Source organism: Mangifera indica, chromosome 10 (assembly GCF_011075055.1).
Source record: "Mangifera indica cultivar Alphonso chromosome 10, CATAS_Mindica_2.1, whole genome shotgun sequence".
NCBI classification, from domain to species: Eukaryota; Viridiplantae; Streptophyta; class Magnoliopsida; order Sapindales; family Anacardiaceae; genus Mangifera; species Mangifera indica.
The window spans coordinates 14,523,825-14,540,427 of record NC_058146.1 but is presented as its reverse complement, the minus strand read 5'-3'; the positions used below and the strand labels follow the sequence as shown (position 1 = coordinate 14,540,427).

At 35.1% G+C, this 16,603-nt stretch overlaps 2 protein-coding genes across 5 annotated transcripts; one reads left to right on the top strand and one right to left on the bottom strand.

Annotated features, from left to right (window-relative positions):
- The first annotated feature begins 641 nt into the window (after positions 1–641).
- Positions 642–5,132, top strand: LOC123226784 (putative disease resistance RPP13-like protein 1). Its single transcript, XM_044651304.1, has one exon. The coding sequence runs from the start codon at positions 642–644 to the stop codon at positions 5,130–5,132; it is 4,491 nt and encodes a 1,496-aa protein (XP_044507239.1).
- A 5,927-nt stretch (positions 5,133–11,059) lies between these two features.
- Positions 11,060–15,840, bottom strand: LOC123228446 (probable UDP-arabinose 4-epimerase 3). Of its 4 annotated transcripts, none has more exons than XM_044653883.1 (11): positions 15,707–15,840; positions 14,834–14,963; positions 14,567–14,691; positions 14,349–14,462; positions 14,155–14,262; positions 13,965–14,056; positions 13,232–13,373; positions 12,953–13,047; positions 12,554–12,683; positions 11,612–11,756; positions 11,060–11,503 (listed from the first exon to the last, which is right to left on the bottom strand). In XM_044653883.1, the coding sequence occupies exons 2-11, from the start codon at positions 14,889–14,891 to the stop codon at positions 11,274–11,276; spliced, it is 1,239 nt and encodes a 412-aa protein (XP_044509818.1). In that variant the 5' UTR covers positions 14,892–14,963; positions 15,707–15,840; the 3' UTR covers positions 11,060–11,273. The 4 variants fall into 4 exon arrangements, with proteins under 4 accessions (XP_044509818.1, XP_044509820.1, XP_044509817.1 ...); XM_044653885.1 differs by having other exon boundaries at positions 14,567–14,687; positions 14,833–14,963; positions 15,667–15,819; XM_044653882.1 differs by having other exon boundaries at positions 15,667–15,819.
- Positions 15,841–16,603: the final 763 nt, after the last annotated feature.

The following is a 16,603-nucleotide window of genomic DNA, read 5'->3' as shown; positions in this document are numbered from 1 at the left end:
AGTTGTTTCTCAAAATATATGGTCATCTTGGACAGTGTTTTAAAACTAGGAATATTGATAGAACTGGTTTAATCAGAGTCAGTGATGAGTGATAAGTTTGGTTCCCATCGATTTTCAAAATGATATTAGCATCCACCCTTTAACTGAAATGGCAACTCTTCAACCATTGTGTCAAGGGTTGTCACAGGGCATCAACATTTCTTCTGTAAATTTCTGTGTTAATGATCAGGTTAGATTAGGACAAACTTGAACCAGTCACATGACGCCTAATCCCAGTCTGCAAACATAGTTGCTGGTTTATAAGATAATGTAAATCTCATTATATATTTGGTTAGTTGATTTCTTCGAAGACCAACGAGAGTATTGAAAATTTTTGGAAGAAATGATTATAGATGTTACCATTATATCTTTGCTTTATCCGTCCAAACTAACCGGAACTTTTTGGAAGAAATGGTTATAGATGTTATCATTATATCTTAGGTTTGGCCGTCCAAACTAACCAGGCCAAATGAGTAACGTTGCTTGTGTAGGCTAGCTGAAATATATATATTTCAGCTAGCTCACTTCCTTCATTGTAACTTTCTATAGGTTTCTCTGTCCTTGGATTCTCCATAATTCTTGGTTTCCCCAAAGACGGTACTATGTCGATCATTGGAGAGGCAATTTTGTCTGTCACGGTTGAGATGCTGATCCAGAAGTTGGTTTCCGAGGCGGTTGTGCGGTTTGGACGCCAAGAACAAATCCAGAATGATCTCAAGAAGTGGGAAAAGACATTGGTGAAGATTCAAGCCCTACTTGACGATGCAGAGGAGAAACAGATGACAAGCAGATTGGTTAAGATATGGTTGAGTGAGCTCCAGGACCTGGCTTATGACTTGGAAGACATCCTGGATGAGTTTGCCACTGAAGCTTTACGCAGGAAGTTGCTTCTTGAACATCAAACTCAACCCACCACCACTAGTAAGCAACGAAAATGGATTCCCACTTTCGTCACAGGTTCCAGTTCAGGATCTGTCAAGTTCAGTAGCATGATGGCGTCCAAAATAGAGGAGATCACAGCCAGATTACAAAGTATTGCAACTGCAAGAGATAGCCTGGAGTTGAGGGAGAATTCGGAAGGGAGGTCAAAGAAAGTCAGGGAAAGATTACCCACCACCTCTCTGATCAATGAAGCCAAAGTTCATGGCAGGGAAAAAGATAAGGAGGTAATAGTTGAATTATTGTTGAATGGCGATTCATGTACTGAAGATGTTGACGGAGTCTCCGTCATACCTATCACTGGGATGGGCGGGTTGGGCAAGACCACGCTTGCTCAACTTGTCTATAATGATAAAAGAATAGAATATCATTTTGATTTTAGAGCATGGGTTCATGTTTCCGAGGATTTTGATGTAATTAGAGTCACAAAAAGAATCCTGCAGTCTATCGCTGCACATGCGCCTGAGGCGGTTGATAGGGTTAATGATCTAGACTGGCTTCAAGTCCAACTGAAAAGAGTACTCTCTGGTAAGAAGTTGTTGCTTGTTTTGGATGATGTTTGGATACAAAATTATAATGACTGGACTGTTTTATGTACTCCATTTGAAAGCGGTTGTCTGGGAAGTAAGATTGTCGTCACAACTCGCAATCAAGGCGTTTCATCTATGATAAAAACCGGTGCAGAATACTCATTGGGAAAGTTGTCAGATAGTGATTGTTTACAAGTTTTTGCTCAGCACTCATTGGGAGCAAAAGATTTCAGTATTCATGATCATGACTTGAAAGAAATTGGGGAGAAGATAGTTAAAAAGTGTGATGGGTTGCCTTTGGCAGCCAAAACTCTCGGTGGCTTATTGCATGGTAAATATGATGTCAATGATTGGAGAGATATACTGAATAGCAAAATATGGGATATATCAGAAGATGAAGGAGACATTATGCCAGCTCTCAAAGTGAGTTACTTTCATCTTCCCCCACGTCTGAAACAATGTCTTGCATACTGCTCATTGTTCCCAAAGGGCTATGAATTTCACGAGCAGAAGATGGTTTTATTATGGATGGCTGAAGGTTTCTTGGAAGGTGAAAATGGTGTGTACAAAATGGAAGACTTGGGTTGCAAATACTTTCGTGAATTGAAGTCAAGATCTTTCTTTCAAAAATCAAACTCCAATCAGTCATTGTTTGTGATGCATGACCTTATCCATGACCTTGCTCAATGGGCTGCTGGAAAAACATACTTGAGAATAGAGGGTGTGCCCCAGGGCGATAATACAATTTTATTTTCTAACAATCTTCGCCATCTATCATACATAGGAGGCCCTTTGGATGGCTTGGAAAAACTTGAGGCGTCGGATTCTCTCAAACTTCTAAGAACTTTCTTAGCACTCACGGTGAAACTGAAACAAGAAGATTGCTCTGAAGCCAGCCGTAAATCTCGTTTTCGTTTTCATAGAAAGCACAAGCGTCATGATATTCAAGATTCCCCTCCTGTCACTCTTAAAATTTTTTATCAGATGCTGCAGAAATCACGGCATTTAAGAGTATTGTCTTTGCATAAATACTGTGTCAAAGAGCTATCACATGAACTGGCAGGTTTTAAGCATCTACGGTATCTTGATCTTTCTTACACTGATATTAAAAGTTTGCCTGAATCAGTTAGCACCATGTACAATTTACAATCACTTTTGCTAGAGGGTTGTGTTTCCCTAAATAAATTATGTACAGATATGGGGAATTTGATCAATTTACGACATCTGAACATTTTCAAAGTAAATTCATTAGTGTATATGCCTAACAGGATTGGAAAATTAGCACGTCTCCAAACACTGTCTAAGTTTGTTTTGGGCCATGACATTGGCTCCCGGTTAGCAGAACTGAAGTCTTTAGCTCATCTACAGGGAAGACTTCACATTTCAGGGTTGGAGAATATACACGATGCTAATGATGTCAAGGAGGCTGATATAAATGGTAAGAAGAGCCTGAATGCACTTATTTTGGAATGGAGTAGCAGTACTGATGATTTGATGCAGGCAGAAACTCATACGCAAGTGCTGGACTTGCTACAGCCTTATCAGAAGTTGACAGAGCTCAATGTCATTGGCTTTTGGGGTACAAAATTTCCGGTATGGCTAGGAAATTGCACATTGACAAAACTAACAAGTCTAAGATTGGAGAATTGTGTCAATTGTATTTGCCTGCCTTCTGTTGGGCATCTACCCTTTCTCAAGGAACTTGTTATCGAAGGAATGGTTCAAGTGAAGAGCCTGGATCCAGAGTTCAATGGAAATGGTTGCTTGGTCCCTTTTCCCTCACTTGAGACTCTCTACTTTGAGGACATGAAAGAATGGGAAGATTGGATTCCTCATGGACCTGGTCAAGAAATTGAAGGGTTTCCTAGCCTACGAGAGCTTCGTATTGTTCGGTGTTCAAAACTGAAAGGGGAATTGCCAAAACGTCTTCCGAATTTGGAAAAGCTTGTAATTGAACGATGCAAGCTATTGTCAGTGTCAGTTCCGAGCTCTCCAGTACTCATCAAATTAGAGATTGATGGATGCAATGAAGTGGATTGGGAGATTGAAGATGTTGGTTCACTGAAGTCAGTGAAACTTATTAATGTGTCAAAGCGCGTGCTTGTGGGAGAAAGTTTTGTGCAAGGGGTTCCAAAACTAGAAGAACTGAGGATTTGTGGCTGCAAAGATATAACATTTAAAGGAATGGAGTCACATGATGATAGTAGCTCACTTCATGGATTGGCTCGTGACCACCGTTCCCAAGTTCTTTTGATGGCGGCAGAGGTCGAAGAAGAGCAAACACAACAAAGGTTGCCCTGCAAACTTCAGACTCTGAAACTGAGGGATTGTGAAAACCTAGCAAAGCTACCACGAACGCTGCATAATCTCAGTTCTCTTACAGATATATCAATACAAAACTGCCCAAATCTTGTTTCTTTTGCAGAAGTAGTTGGCTTGCCTTCCCAGCTGAGATCTATTACCATTGAGAACTGCAAAGCACGGGGAATAGAGGCACTGGTGCATGGCAGCATGACATCTCTTGAAAGTTTCAGCAGTTCAGATTGTGAGTCTGTGAAATACATTGCAAGAGTCCAGGTGCCTCCGAAACTGAAGCGGCTGCATATCAAATATTGCAATAACTTGCAAACGTTAGTGGACAAAGAAGATTTCAACATGCAGGAGGAAAGTATCAGCAGATGCAGCAGCAGTCCAAACATCTCCATGCTAGAGTACTTGAATATTAGATGCTGCGAATCTCTAGCATCCTTGTGGTCACACGGCGAGTTGCCATGTTCACTCAAGTACATTGAGGTTGATAGTTGTCCAAACCTTGTTTCCTTCTCTTCAAATGGTAATCTGCCTACAGCTCTGGAATACCTTAGGATTCGGCAATGCTCAAAGCTGGAGCGGATAGCTGAAAAGGTGAATGATAACACATCTCTTCAGATATTTCGTATTGATGGCTGTCAAAATCTAAAATTGTTGCCTGATTGCCTGAACAAACTCAGACGTCTTCAAACTATTGAAGTAATGGATTGTCCAAGTTTTATTCAATTTCCGGATGGAGGGTTGCCTAACAACCTCTCAACGCTTGGCATAATTGAGTGTGAGAAACTGGCGGCCCTGCCAGAAGGCATGTGCCATCTTACCTCTCTCCGGAATTTGACAATAAAAAAATGTCCAGCCATTGCAACTTTTCCGGAAGATGGATTTCCCACCAACATTAGGTCACTGGAGATTAAAGATGTCAACATCTGCAAGCCATTGCTCAAGTGGGGATTGCACAAACTCACCTCTCTTTGTCATCTTCAAATCAGTGGAGGATGTGATGACATGGAATCCTTTCCGCAGGAGGAGATAGGAATGAAACTTCCTGCCCCTCTACAGACCCTGGTGATTGAAAATTTTCCGAATTTGGAAACCTTGTCCTCTTCGGTTCAAGACCTCACCTCATTAAGCCAACTACGTCTCCTTCGATGTCCAAAGCTCAAATACTTCCCAAAGAGGCTGTCCAGCTTAATGCATGTTTTATCCATCGACGGATGTCCTCTGCTGGAAGCAAAATGTAGAAAGAATGCTGAATATTGGCCCATCATAGCCAAAGTATCCGTTATAAGCTTCGGTGGAATCTGGATACATTGAACTTTAATCAATATTACAAAAGCTTCAGCTCCAGGTAACACCATTATAAATTGATATTCTTGTTCATTTACAATAAGGAATCCCCTTGAATTCTTGTTCATTCTCTCTGCATTTAAACAGCCAACTTCAAAGATGTGCCCCTCCATTAATGACTTTATAAAGGTAACTTCATTTTTTATATTGAATCCTGTATATATTCTGTGTTGATGATTCTGTGTCATACTCACATAAAATCAATCTGTCAAACCGTTAGAGATGTTGGTCGGGCAAAAGATTTCTTGGCTGTTCACCAGTTGCTTGAGTTAGTTTTTTATAAGAATGTTTACATAATGAAGGATTCTTCTGTTATAGCTTTATCATCTGTCTAGAGAAAACCAAATTGCAGGAAAATCTCAACATAAAAATCTGTAAAATTTGAGATTGATTTGAAGAAAAAGGAAAACTTGTTTTTCTCACTTGCCCTTTATATATAATTGGGAAAGATGATGAAATTTCTATCCATGTGTTGTGAAAGATTACAGTTTATTTATATTTATTCTGCTTTATCCACCCACATCCAAGTAAAAAGTTATGAACTACTACTCATATGATGTGTCATATTGAGGGTTACTTTATCCTTACATCTTTTGTGTCTTTGTGCCATTATTTTACATGTTCAACTTTAAAATTATCTGAGTTCAAATTCATTCAAATATTTGAGTTTGAGATGATTATAAGTGAATCTAAAATAAAATTATTTTGATTTCAAAGGTGCTTGTGCAATTTGCACACCAAGAGCCTGATCTCAATAAGTGGATATATAAGTTAGCGAAGATTCGTGCAATACTTGTGTAACATCCTTTGGGACATATAATTCATCACGGGATAGCTTTGTAACCCAAAATGTATCTAGCAGGACTTGACTACGATGCAAAAGAGAAGCAGATGACAAACACAATGGTGAAGAAGATCTGGCTTGGAGAACCTTGAAAACTTGGCTTAGGCTATGGAAGACATACCGCATGAGTTTGTCTAGCAGAGGTGCAAAATGGATACTTACTAGATACAACAAAGTGCCCCTGGTGCAACAGCAAACATCAATGGAGTTGGGGGGAGGTGGTGGCAAAGTTGCTCGGTTAGGAAACTTCTTGGGATTTGAAGCTGTAAAAAAATTTCTTTAATTGTTCTTTATGTGTGCATTTCCAATAAACTGAGCTACTTCCTTTTGTATTTCCTTGAGAAAAGAGCAGAAGAAAATCAGGCCGGCATTGTAATGAATAGAAGCGACCAACCTTAAAGCGAATTTTACTTGTAAAATTTGTTATATAATCTCATGATATGAAACCCCTTTGCCATGGAAACTTAGAGCAAATCTGATGAGCGTAGCCTTTCTGTATCCATTCCATGGGAAAGAAAATGCTGCTCCTTTTCTGTGTCACTTAGCCGACATTAACTATAATGTTTCATAAGTTCCTTCCTTTTCAATTCTTTCTTTTTTCACCAAAATACATCATGTCTATAATTGAGCAGGCGGTTCTTTCAGTGATCATTGAGAAGCTGATAGAAAAGTCGGTTTCAGATGTGCTTGTTCGATTTGGATGTCAAGAGCACATCCTTACGGATCTCATAAAGTGGGAAAAGATATTGCTGAATATTCGTGCAGTGCTTGACGATGCAGACGAGAAGCAGATGACAAACCGGTTAGTAAAATCTGGGTTGGTGAGCTTCAAAACCTAGCTCATGATTTGGGAGACATACTGGATGAGTATGACACTGAAAGGTTTGCGAAGGAAGTTGCTGCTCAAACGGTCGAACCTCAAACTCAAGCAACCACAAGGGACAAAAACTGATTTATTCTTGCTTCATCGGCTTGAATTCAAGACCTTTTAAGTTTAACTCCAGGATGATGGCCCAAATAGAGATTAATACTAGGTTGCAAGATATTGCAACAGAGAAAGACCGACTGGGTCTGGTAAAAAATTCAGGAGGAAGGTTTGACTAAGTCAAGCAAAAACTGCCCACTTCTTCTTTGGTGAATGAAGCCAACGTTTATGGTAGGGAAGAAGATAAGGAGGCAATACCTGAAACATTGCTAAGAGATGATTTTACAGGTGATGGAGTTCCTGTTATTTCTGTAGCAGGGATGGGAGGGATAGGCAAGCTACTCTTGCTCAGCTTATTTACAGTGGTGTCAAAGTGGAAAATCATTTTGATATCAAAGCATGGTTCATGTTTATGATGATTTTAATATTATTAAAAGGGTAAAGGATAATTTCCCATCTAAGTTTTAGTTTAATTTCAAAATCATACTCATGATAGATAAAAAATTCAAACACCCATCAATGGAATACCTATTATTATATTTTTCAGTTATAAGTAAAAATAAAATAATTATTTTGTACTAAATCCTAAATTTTTAAAAGTTAATACCATTTTTTCCCTCAGGGTTTAGCTCATCTGGAAAGGAAGTGAAACCGGTTGTTGTTGATCGATAAACTGCACATCGTTCTCAAAGGTTAGGTGATCGAAGACAGGAAGATCAGGAATTTACCGGGCATAACCGAAAGAAAGAAATAATTTTAATCTTATTCTATAAGTTTGAATGAGATTAAATATTAGTTATAAATAAGAGTAAAATCGTTATTTTATGCTAAACCCTAAATGTTTAAAAGTTAATATCATTTTCCCTCTCAGGTTTTAAAAACTAATATTTCATCTCATTTTATAAGTTTGAAAAGTCCATATTTCACTTTTAGGGTGTGTTTAGCTTCTCCAACCACCACCATTCCAGCCATCAACCAGTACTTTCCACCTATCTTTCAGATTTGAAGACAAAAGATAGCCACCCAACCACCACGAAAGACGATGCTTCATCGTGTCATTCAAACATGACAACAAAGCACAATGTTTCGTCGTCGCATCATCTAGACATGACAGAGGACAACAAATCATCGTCTTTCTTCGCGTCTTCCAGACACAACGATGATGATCATCGTCTTTCATGGTGGTTAGGTGGGTGTCTTTTGTCACAGGGTCTGGAAGATCAGTGGAAAACACTAGCCAATGGTTAGAATGGTAGTGACCAAAGAAGCTAAACAAACCTTAGCGATGAAATCTAAACTTTTCAAACTTTAAGAATTAGGTGAAATATTAGTTTTTAAAACCTAAAGGAAAATGATTTAACTTCTAAAAATTTAGGGTTTAATTATGAAATAACGATTTTACCCTTATTTATAACTGAAAATTATAATGACAGTTAGCCTATAGGTGGGGATTTAAATTTTTTATCTGTTATAGATATATTTTTGAAATTAAAGTAATACTTGGGTGGAAAATAGTTCTTTGACCTTATTAAAATGACAAAATCAATTCTCAGGTCTATTTCTCCTGGGAGTAGTGATGATAATGACCTAAACATGCTTCAAATTGAATTGAAGCAGCAATTGTTGAAGAGGAAGTTTTTGCTTGGAATGAAAACTATGGTGACTGGACTGCCTTTATCTGCTGGAATCTTTGTTGATTCTTATTCATTTTCTGTTTCTGGTGTTAAAAAAATTAGCTTTTGTTTCTGCCCCAGCTCAGATTGGCTTTGAGGTCATCATCAAATCAGTGTATGAATGTAAGTTTCATTCTTTTAGGCTGTCTCATTATCTATCTATTTCAAGGTTAGCTTTTAGAAATTTTCTGATATGGGTTAATATTAATAAAGTTCGAGTCTAATGTAAAGTTTTCAAATCAAGTTCAAATCCTAACTCATTAATCTTAAGTTGTTTGAACTGATTCTTTCTAATTTAAGTTAATCTAAAACTGAGTTTACAGAGATACGAAATCTCAATAGAGAAACTTTAATAAATACCTCACCCATTATAAATAAATTTACTTATTTCATTTTTTAATATAGTTTAACTTTTCACCGATATTTTCTTTTATCAGCAAACAAAAATTTTTAAAATAACTTCAATTAATAATTTTTTACAAATTAACAAAAAAAAATTAGTCAAACTCAAGTCGAACCTTCCATGGCTTGAGCTCAAGCCAGCTCAATATTTTCTTACACCCATAGCTCAAGCTTGACATTGAGTTATGCCTTCTCGTTTCAAGCTCAATGGAATTGGTAACAGAGTTTGAGCCAACCCTACTCACAACCATACGACTTGATGTACAACCTAAGAAGCTGAAATGCAAGGAAACTTCACTAATATTTCTAACAAGAATGCCCTGCAAGATCGACTTCGAAGTCTTCACTTTATGAACGATTGATTCGTGCTACTTTCATTGCCTAAGGTGGTATCGAACTAAAGATTGCGCCCTACAAGCCAAACAATAATGGAACTTTGCCCGGAGAGCTAACGTATCATGACCAACTTCAAACTCACCGTTAGGGTGCTTTTAGATAGGGGAATAAAAGATTTGTTCAACAAGCTATTTTTTATTATTAATAATAATAAGAAATTTCGATAACATTTTACTTTCACACTAAGTGATAATTAATATAGCAATTAATATGTTATCACATCCTTGAAAATATTAAAAGATTATTTAGTGTATCTAAATTTTTATATAATTTTATTCTTATTAAATTTTAGGACAAAAACACCCTTACATTAAATTAAAATAACCTATAACCCTAAATCCTATTATGTCTTTTTATTTTCCCTTATTCAAACATATATTAAGAAAAAAAAAATTTCATATGCAATTAAAATTACAACACCATCACTGGTTATGACTAACCACCACTTGTCGATCACGACCAACCATTGTCGTGCGAAGAAGGAAAAGAGGGCTAGATATCTTTGTCATGCAAGAAAAGGTGAAGAAGGATGGAGCTCGCTGCCATGCAAAGAGGCTGAGGCTGGGGTTGGATCTTCAGGTTGATCAACCCCCCACAACATTGCTTTCGTGTTGTCATCTGTGATCCGGGCAGTTTTCCCTTGATTTTCTATAGACACTATGTAGTTTTCCATAGTTTTGGAATGACAATGGGCAATTTGTTTTGCAGTTTTCCATTGACGGAGAGTGTCACCCGTGTCATTTCTTTTACAACCCCATCTTTGATTTGTTACAGTGTCATCATTGTCTCTACATCTTTGATTTAATTTAACATGTTTAAGTAAAAGAATATAACAACATTATACATGTCAATCTACCCAATTTCAATATTAATTTATACCCATCAATCTTCAAGATAATTTACTTTTATGTTATTTTTTAATTTTGATAATAAAATATTATCATAACCGACAAACCCAAACACATTTTTACCATTAGCAAACAACTGTCAAAGAAGATATTAGATAATGTATCAAATGTGAATAGATTCAAGCTTAACTAAACTCGAACAAAAGTTAATTCAAGCTCAACTCAAATCCCTAATACTCAGTTTGAACTCAACTCTTTCAAACTTGTGAACAATGTTACCAAAGGACAATTGGTGGAATAAAAAATGTCATTAAAAAGCTACCAATAGGTAAAGTATCACCAAAAGGATAAATAATATTGTCAAACAAGTACACGATAATGCCGATAGGCGAACAATGTCACCTGAGGGCAAACAAATCAAACTAGAGCCGAACATAGATTCAAGATTGAGTCAACTCTACGTAATTGACCCCAACAAGTCAAGGCCAATTTGTATACCTTTGAGGTGTGAGTAGATAATAACCCTAAATCATTAACTTTTCACTTCTATGTCTTCAACAATTAATCCTTATAATTAGCTCCCAAAAATAACTCCTCAAATTATGAGATGCAGTGGTAGGATTATGAATGAATCAGAAATATGGATCTCTATGCACAAGAAATACTAGCAAGCCCAGGTACACCTTATGAGATATATAATTAACTTCATTTACAATGAACTATAAGTCTATATTTGATAAATCGACAAAATCCCTATCATCATCGGCTTGATAACAAGGGAGGAAAGAATAAATCATGGAAACAAATAAACGGTATACCTGCACCTATGCATATCATCGTATTATTGAGCTATTATCGTTCAAGTACATCTGATAAATGAGACCCCTGTAAAAACTACACGAAATATAAAGATAAATGGGAAAGAATCTACTCTCGATATGAATCCCCTTCTCTAACTTGGTATGCCCGGGTCTGTGTTAGCCTTCTCTTCATTTATATAATAATGGCTGTGAATGTTTCCTAGGCGGATGATAAATACCCATTATGGTGATCTTTCTGCCATCTCCATGCAATTTCTAAACTTTCTTGGAGGTCGGTGTACCTCGCTGTCCAGTTCAATTCATGCCTGATCTTTGTTGGGTCACTATACACTTCAGCATAGTCACCTGGGCGTCGGGGTTCAAACTGAACTTTAATGTTGGCTCCCGTTGCCTTTTTACATGCCTCGACAAACTCCTTTACAGATCTCCCTGATGATAGTGATATGAATATAAGGTTTAAAGGAAATTCCAACTTTTTTCACAACTATCAAAGAGACAGTAGAAAAATTCAGCAATAAATGCAGTATAATTGTTCACCTTTTCCAGTGCCAACATTATAGATTCCAACTTTGTTAGGTTGTGCCCTCTCAAGAGCTTTTACATGAGCATCAACAAGATCATTGACATCAATGTAATCCCTAACACACGTGCCATCAGGAGTATTGTAGTCTGTTCCTTTAACCTTCAAGTGTTCAAAATCGCCATTTTAGTTTAAGTTCCAAGTACTTCATGCATAATGCAACAATGAGAAGTACGCTGATTCATTATGAATTGCAGTAATTCAGTTTAAAAAAAAAGAAGCTGCTGCGAGTCAAAAGTAAATTGCAACACAAAATCAGCACCTTGAAGAGTCAATATACAAACTATAAAAGGATGAAGGTATTGCGAACAGCCAACAGAAAAGACTTTGAAAATCCAAAATCCAACTACATATCATGGATAAGCTTCTGACTTTCTCGAAAGGTTTGACAAACGGATCTTTCCCTCCACATCAAAGCAGGCAGATGCATCCCTCCAAATCCATTAAGTTAATTTTTATAAAAAGATAGAATTGATTTAAAATTTAAGAATAATTTTTTATTTCCGAAAATAAAGGTAACAAGGAATTTTATGGAATCACATTTAGTGCTTCTACAAAAGCTTTTTAAAAGTGTATCCAAAAAAGTATATTATAGAATTAGAAATTAAAAAAAAAAAGTAATATTCAATATTTTCAATAATTTTAAGTATCAAACTTTTTATTTTGGATAAAAGCTCAAATTTTTTAATTTTTTTTTTTTAGAATCACAATCTGAACAAACCCTTAATTTCAGTAATCCCTGTCAAAATGTTATTTTATTTATTTCCTTTATGTTTGTCTATTTACTAATCCCTTTATTTACTTCAAAGAGTACATTTTGAACTCCTTGTAAATAATTTATTTGGCACTAGAAAAAGTGCTTTGGGAACAAACATTAAAAGCATAGCATAAAGGCATACCTTTAGACCAGGAATGATACCACGAGCAGCATCAAAACAAGCACCTGAAATTCGTCCATGATCACGCAATTCAGGTCTGGGAGCTTCACCTAGTCTCCCCTCTGGATCAGATCCAATGACATTGAAGTACCTGCAGATTACTCAACAAAAAGGTATGCATCGTTAATTACACCAGATTTATAATGTAAACATTGAAAGAGAACAAAGATCACAAGGTATGAACCATCCAAAATTTCGAGATGGATAGAATATGAATAAGAGAATGACTAATAAATTGGTTACAAAACTTTCCGCAGCAAATTATAAACAAGAAACGGTAAAAAGAACAGACATAATTCAGAATGGAAGCAATGAGTCCAAATAAAACTCTTAAGAGAAATTATAAATGAAATAACCAACCTCAGAATCATTACTGCCATGTCTGAGTTTTTAGAAAAATCAAGGATGATATCTTCAGCCATCTTCTTAGCTTTTCCATATGGATTAATCGGTACCTGAGTTCATTAAAAAAACTGTCAATTGTCAATTAATATAACACCACATACAAAAAAATTAAATCAAATTGTAGCACATCGGTAACATACATTGTAGCCCTCAATAAGAACTTGAGAAATAAAAATGGTAGAAATAGCCAAAAAATGCTAATGGCAAACAGTTAACCAACAATTTCACCCTCACCTGTGGAGTATCTTCAGTGATGGGCATCTTTTCCGGCTCTCCATATGTGGCACACGTACTAGAATATATCAAAGTCCTAACACCATGAGCAGCCATTGACTCTAATACTACCAATGTGTTTGCAGTAATGTTGTGATAATACCTGCACAGCAAGGTCAAATATATTATAAATAAGGACATATATATGATATGGTACTTCAACATCAAATGACTAAAGAGCAAAGATGGAAATAACCAGTAATTTGTATCCATTTATCATGTAAATATTGATGAATACAAATGATACACAAATTCCTTTGAACCTTGGACAACATAAGTTTCTAAAATCTATCTAATATCAAATCTAGCTTAAAATTCCTAGCAAAGTCTGACATGACAAAATAAAATCAAGGTTGAAAGGTACTTTATGCAAACAAAAGAACATATAGGTTTAGGAATGGGGTTGTAGTGTCAATAAGAAATTTACTGCTTCTTAATACTAAAATTTAGTATTCAAGGACACCAAATTCAGATATGAACACTAAAACACAATCACCTCCTTTCAAAATTTAGATGAATTAAAAAAACAGAAAAAAACATGACAAAGGCAACCATTTCAATCAGAAACAAAAATCTCTAGTGGAACTAAATAATTTCACCACCATTGCAGCTGATAGCAATGTATGAAAGCCAGCTCTCAATAGCAAGAAAAAAACATACCGTTTGACTGATAAAAGATCATAAAAATACTTACTTAAGAGGATCAAGGGTGCTTTCCCCAACATATGCAACAGCAGCAAAATGAATGACAGCATCAAATGCATTTTCTGAAAATATTTTGTTAACCTGACATTCAAGTTAAGTAAAAACATTGCAACATTACCATCTATAAAGTAGTAAACCTAAAGCTAAAATACATCATATTAATGCCGTGATAAGGATACTGCTTTCACATCTCCCAAGTCAGCGTAAATAAACTGAAGCCTCCCAGGTTCTGGAAATAACTCTTGTAGTATCTTCACAGCACCTAAATTTCCCCTTGAAAGATTATCCTGTTAAAAAAAAAATCACTTCACTCAAGATCTACACAAAAGTGAGATTTTTAAGCTGCAAAAAAATAAACAATGAAAATACATACAACTATTGTTACACGGTAAGAATCCTTCAATAATCGAAACGCAGCATGTGAACCGATATAACCAGCACCGCCTGTCACCAACACATGAACTACCCCTTCTTCATGCCGGGAGAACTGGAAGAAAGAAAATCATGCAATACAATGTTAGATTTAAAAAATAAAAAACAATATAACCTCAAATGATCACCTAAAATTTTCCGAAAATGAACCAGGGTTACCTTACTGGGGACACTGAAGCTTGGGGACTGTTTGAGCATGATAATGCATAATGCAGTTAAGGAAGCAGCTAAAAGAATTTTCCCTACAAAATTGCCTTTCCTTTTGGGGTCCGCATAATCTAAACCTGCAGGCATAAAAGATTCATAATCATACACAGTTTGAGCAAAACATTTAACACTAATCACAACACCAGATCAATAACAAATCAACCGACAAATATAAAATATATCAAAAGCATTAAAAAACTTAACAATTATAATGCTTACCAAAAGAGACAGGTCTAGTAGACCTTGACTGATTTCTATTCCTGCCAAAATTTAGCATCTGGAAGAACCCTTTTATGGGAAAAAATTGCCGGACTCAATGATAATCACGAAATAAACCGCCTTCAATGTGCTGCAAAATGATAAGAAATCAAAGTATCGAATCAGTTTTGAATCATAAATTTAAAAAAAAAAAAAGAAGGTGAAAACATAAATTATGGAAATTTGAAAAGTGGAGAGACAGCAAAAAGTTCTAAAAAGTATTTACACAGGCAATAAAAGCCCTGAAATTTTAAAAACTATGAAGATCCAGCAAAACCAATTTACAGAAAACACATAAAAAAATATACTCGAAATTTATTAATTTTTTTTCAAATAAAAATACACAATTTAATAAAGTCAGAGCATGTCGGCTGCAGAAAATAAATTTTAACAAAACAATTAAAATTATTTTTAAAAAAACAGCAAAATTTAGAAAAACAAGAAGAAGATCAAACCCAAATGGACAATGATCAGAATCCGAAGATTGAAAAGGAAATTCCCATCTCAAATAATACAAAAAAAAAAATGCCTTCGTTGATCTATTAATAAAATTGGGCGGCAATTCAAAGCACAACCTTAATAAGAAATAAAAATCAGAGCTTCAAACGATCGAAGGCTGTCAAATGCAAAACAACAAAACGGGAAGACACCCAGATGAGAAAACAGAAGATCTGAGACAAAAACAGAGGAAACAGAACCAAATATAAAGAAGAACCCAGTAAATTTCTGAGGAAAATTATTTTCAAAAAAAAGTTTCAAAAAACGTAAGAAGGAGAAAGAAAGAGAAAACGTACAGAGGAAAAAACAAGAAGAGAGAGAGAGGGGAGGCGAGACCATGTGTGCGTACGTCCGAATGAATTGAAATATAGAGCGATAGAAAGAAGGAGAAGACAGGACCTGTGGAAAATTGAAATTTGTGTTTGCTTTTTGTTTTTGTTGCCAACGTTGTCAAGGAGAAGACAGGAACTGTGGAAAATTCAAACAAAATTTTTATAAAATTATTTTTTTCTATTTATTAATCATTTAAATAACTATTATTACCCTCTAAAATATTTATTTAAATTTATTAAAAAATCGAAAAAAAATTTATAATATAGTATAAGTAAAAAACGATATATTATAAAGTTTGTATTATTTATATTTCTCAAAATTTTTTAGAAAAGGATTTAATGATTTGTATGTAAAATTATTTAAAAAATAGAAATTGTAAAATAATATTTTATTTTGATAATTTTTTGAAAGTATATTATAATTTTTTTTTTTTGGATTAGTATTTGCCTAAAAAGGAAAGAAATTTAATATTTTTGTTTTTTCAAATATATATATGTAAATTTATTAAATATATCTAAAATTTTATTAACAGTTATAAAATTAATTTTAATGAGATACAAAGATCTCAAGTGAAATGCCAAAAATAGGAGAGTGGGGGTTAAAAAAGGAAAATAAATTAATAATACAATGAGAATTAATAATAATACTATTTAAAAATTTTAAATATTTATTTTGGTTTTAATATAATACCTTATTTAATAATTTTTCTTAAATTCTTATTTACTTTTTATGGAAAAAATAATAATTAAAATTCTTGATTAAATTCAGGTCATATTTACTTAAAAAAATAAATTAATGAAATTAATATGATTGGTCCTGCTGGGCCAATCATGAACCCCAGTAAAAACAATGAAAAAGGGCAGTGAAAATTTCAGAGAGTAAGCTTAAATAAGCTCGGAT

What these genes read in the sequence shown, in the direction of transcription:
- LOC123226784 (XM_044651304.1), top strand. Translation starts at nt 642, where the DNA reads ATGTCGATCATTGGAGAGGCAATTTTGTCTGTCACGGTTGAGATGCTG.
- LOC123228446 (XM_044653883.1), bottom strand. Translation starts at nt 14,891, where the DNA reads ATGCTAAATTTTGGCAGGAATAGAAATCAGTCAAGGTCTACTAGACCT. An exon ending in TACTAGACCTGTCTCTTTTG is followed by an intron (nt 14,692 to 14,833) that starts GTAAGCATTATA and finishes TTATGCCTGCAG; the next exon opens with GTTTAGATTATGCGGACCCC. An exon ending in TCACTGAAGATACTCCACAG is followed by an intron (nt 13,048 to 13,231) that starts GTGAGGGTGAAA and finishes TAATGAACTCAG; the next exon opens with GTACCGATTAATCCATATGG.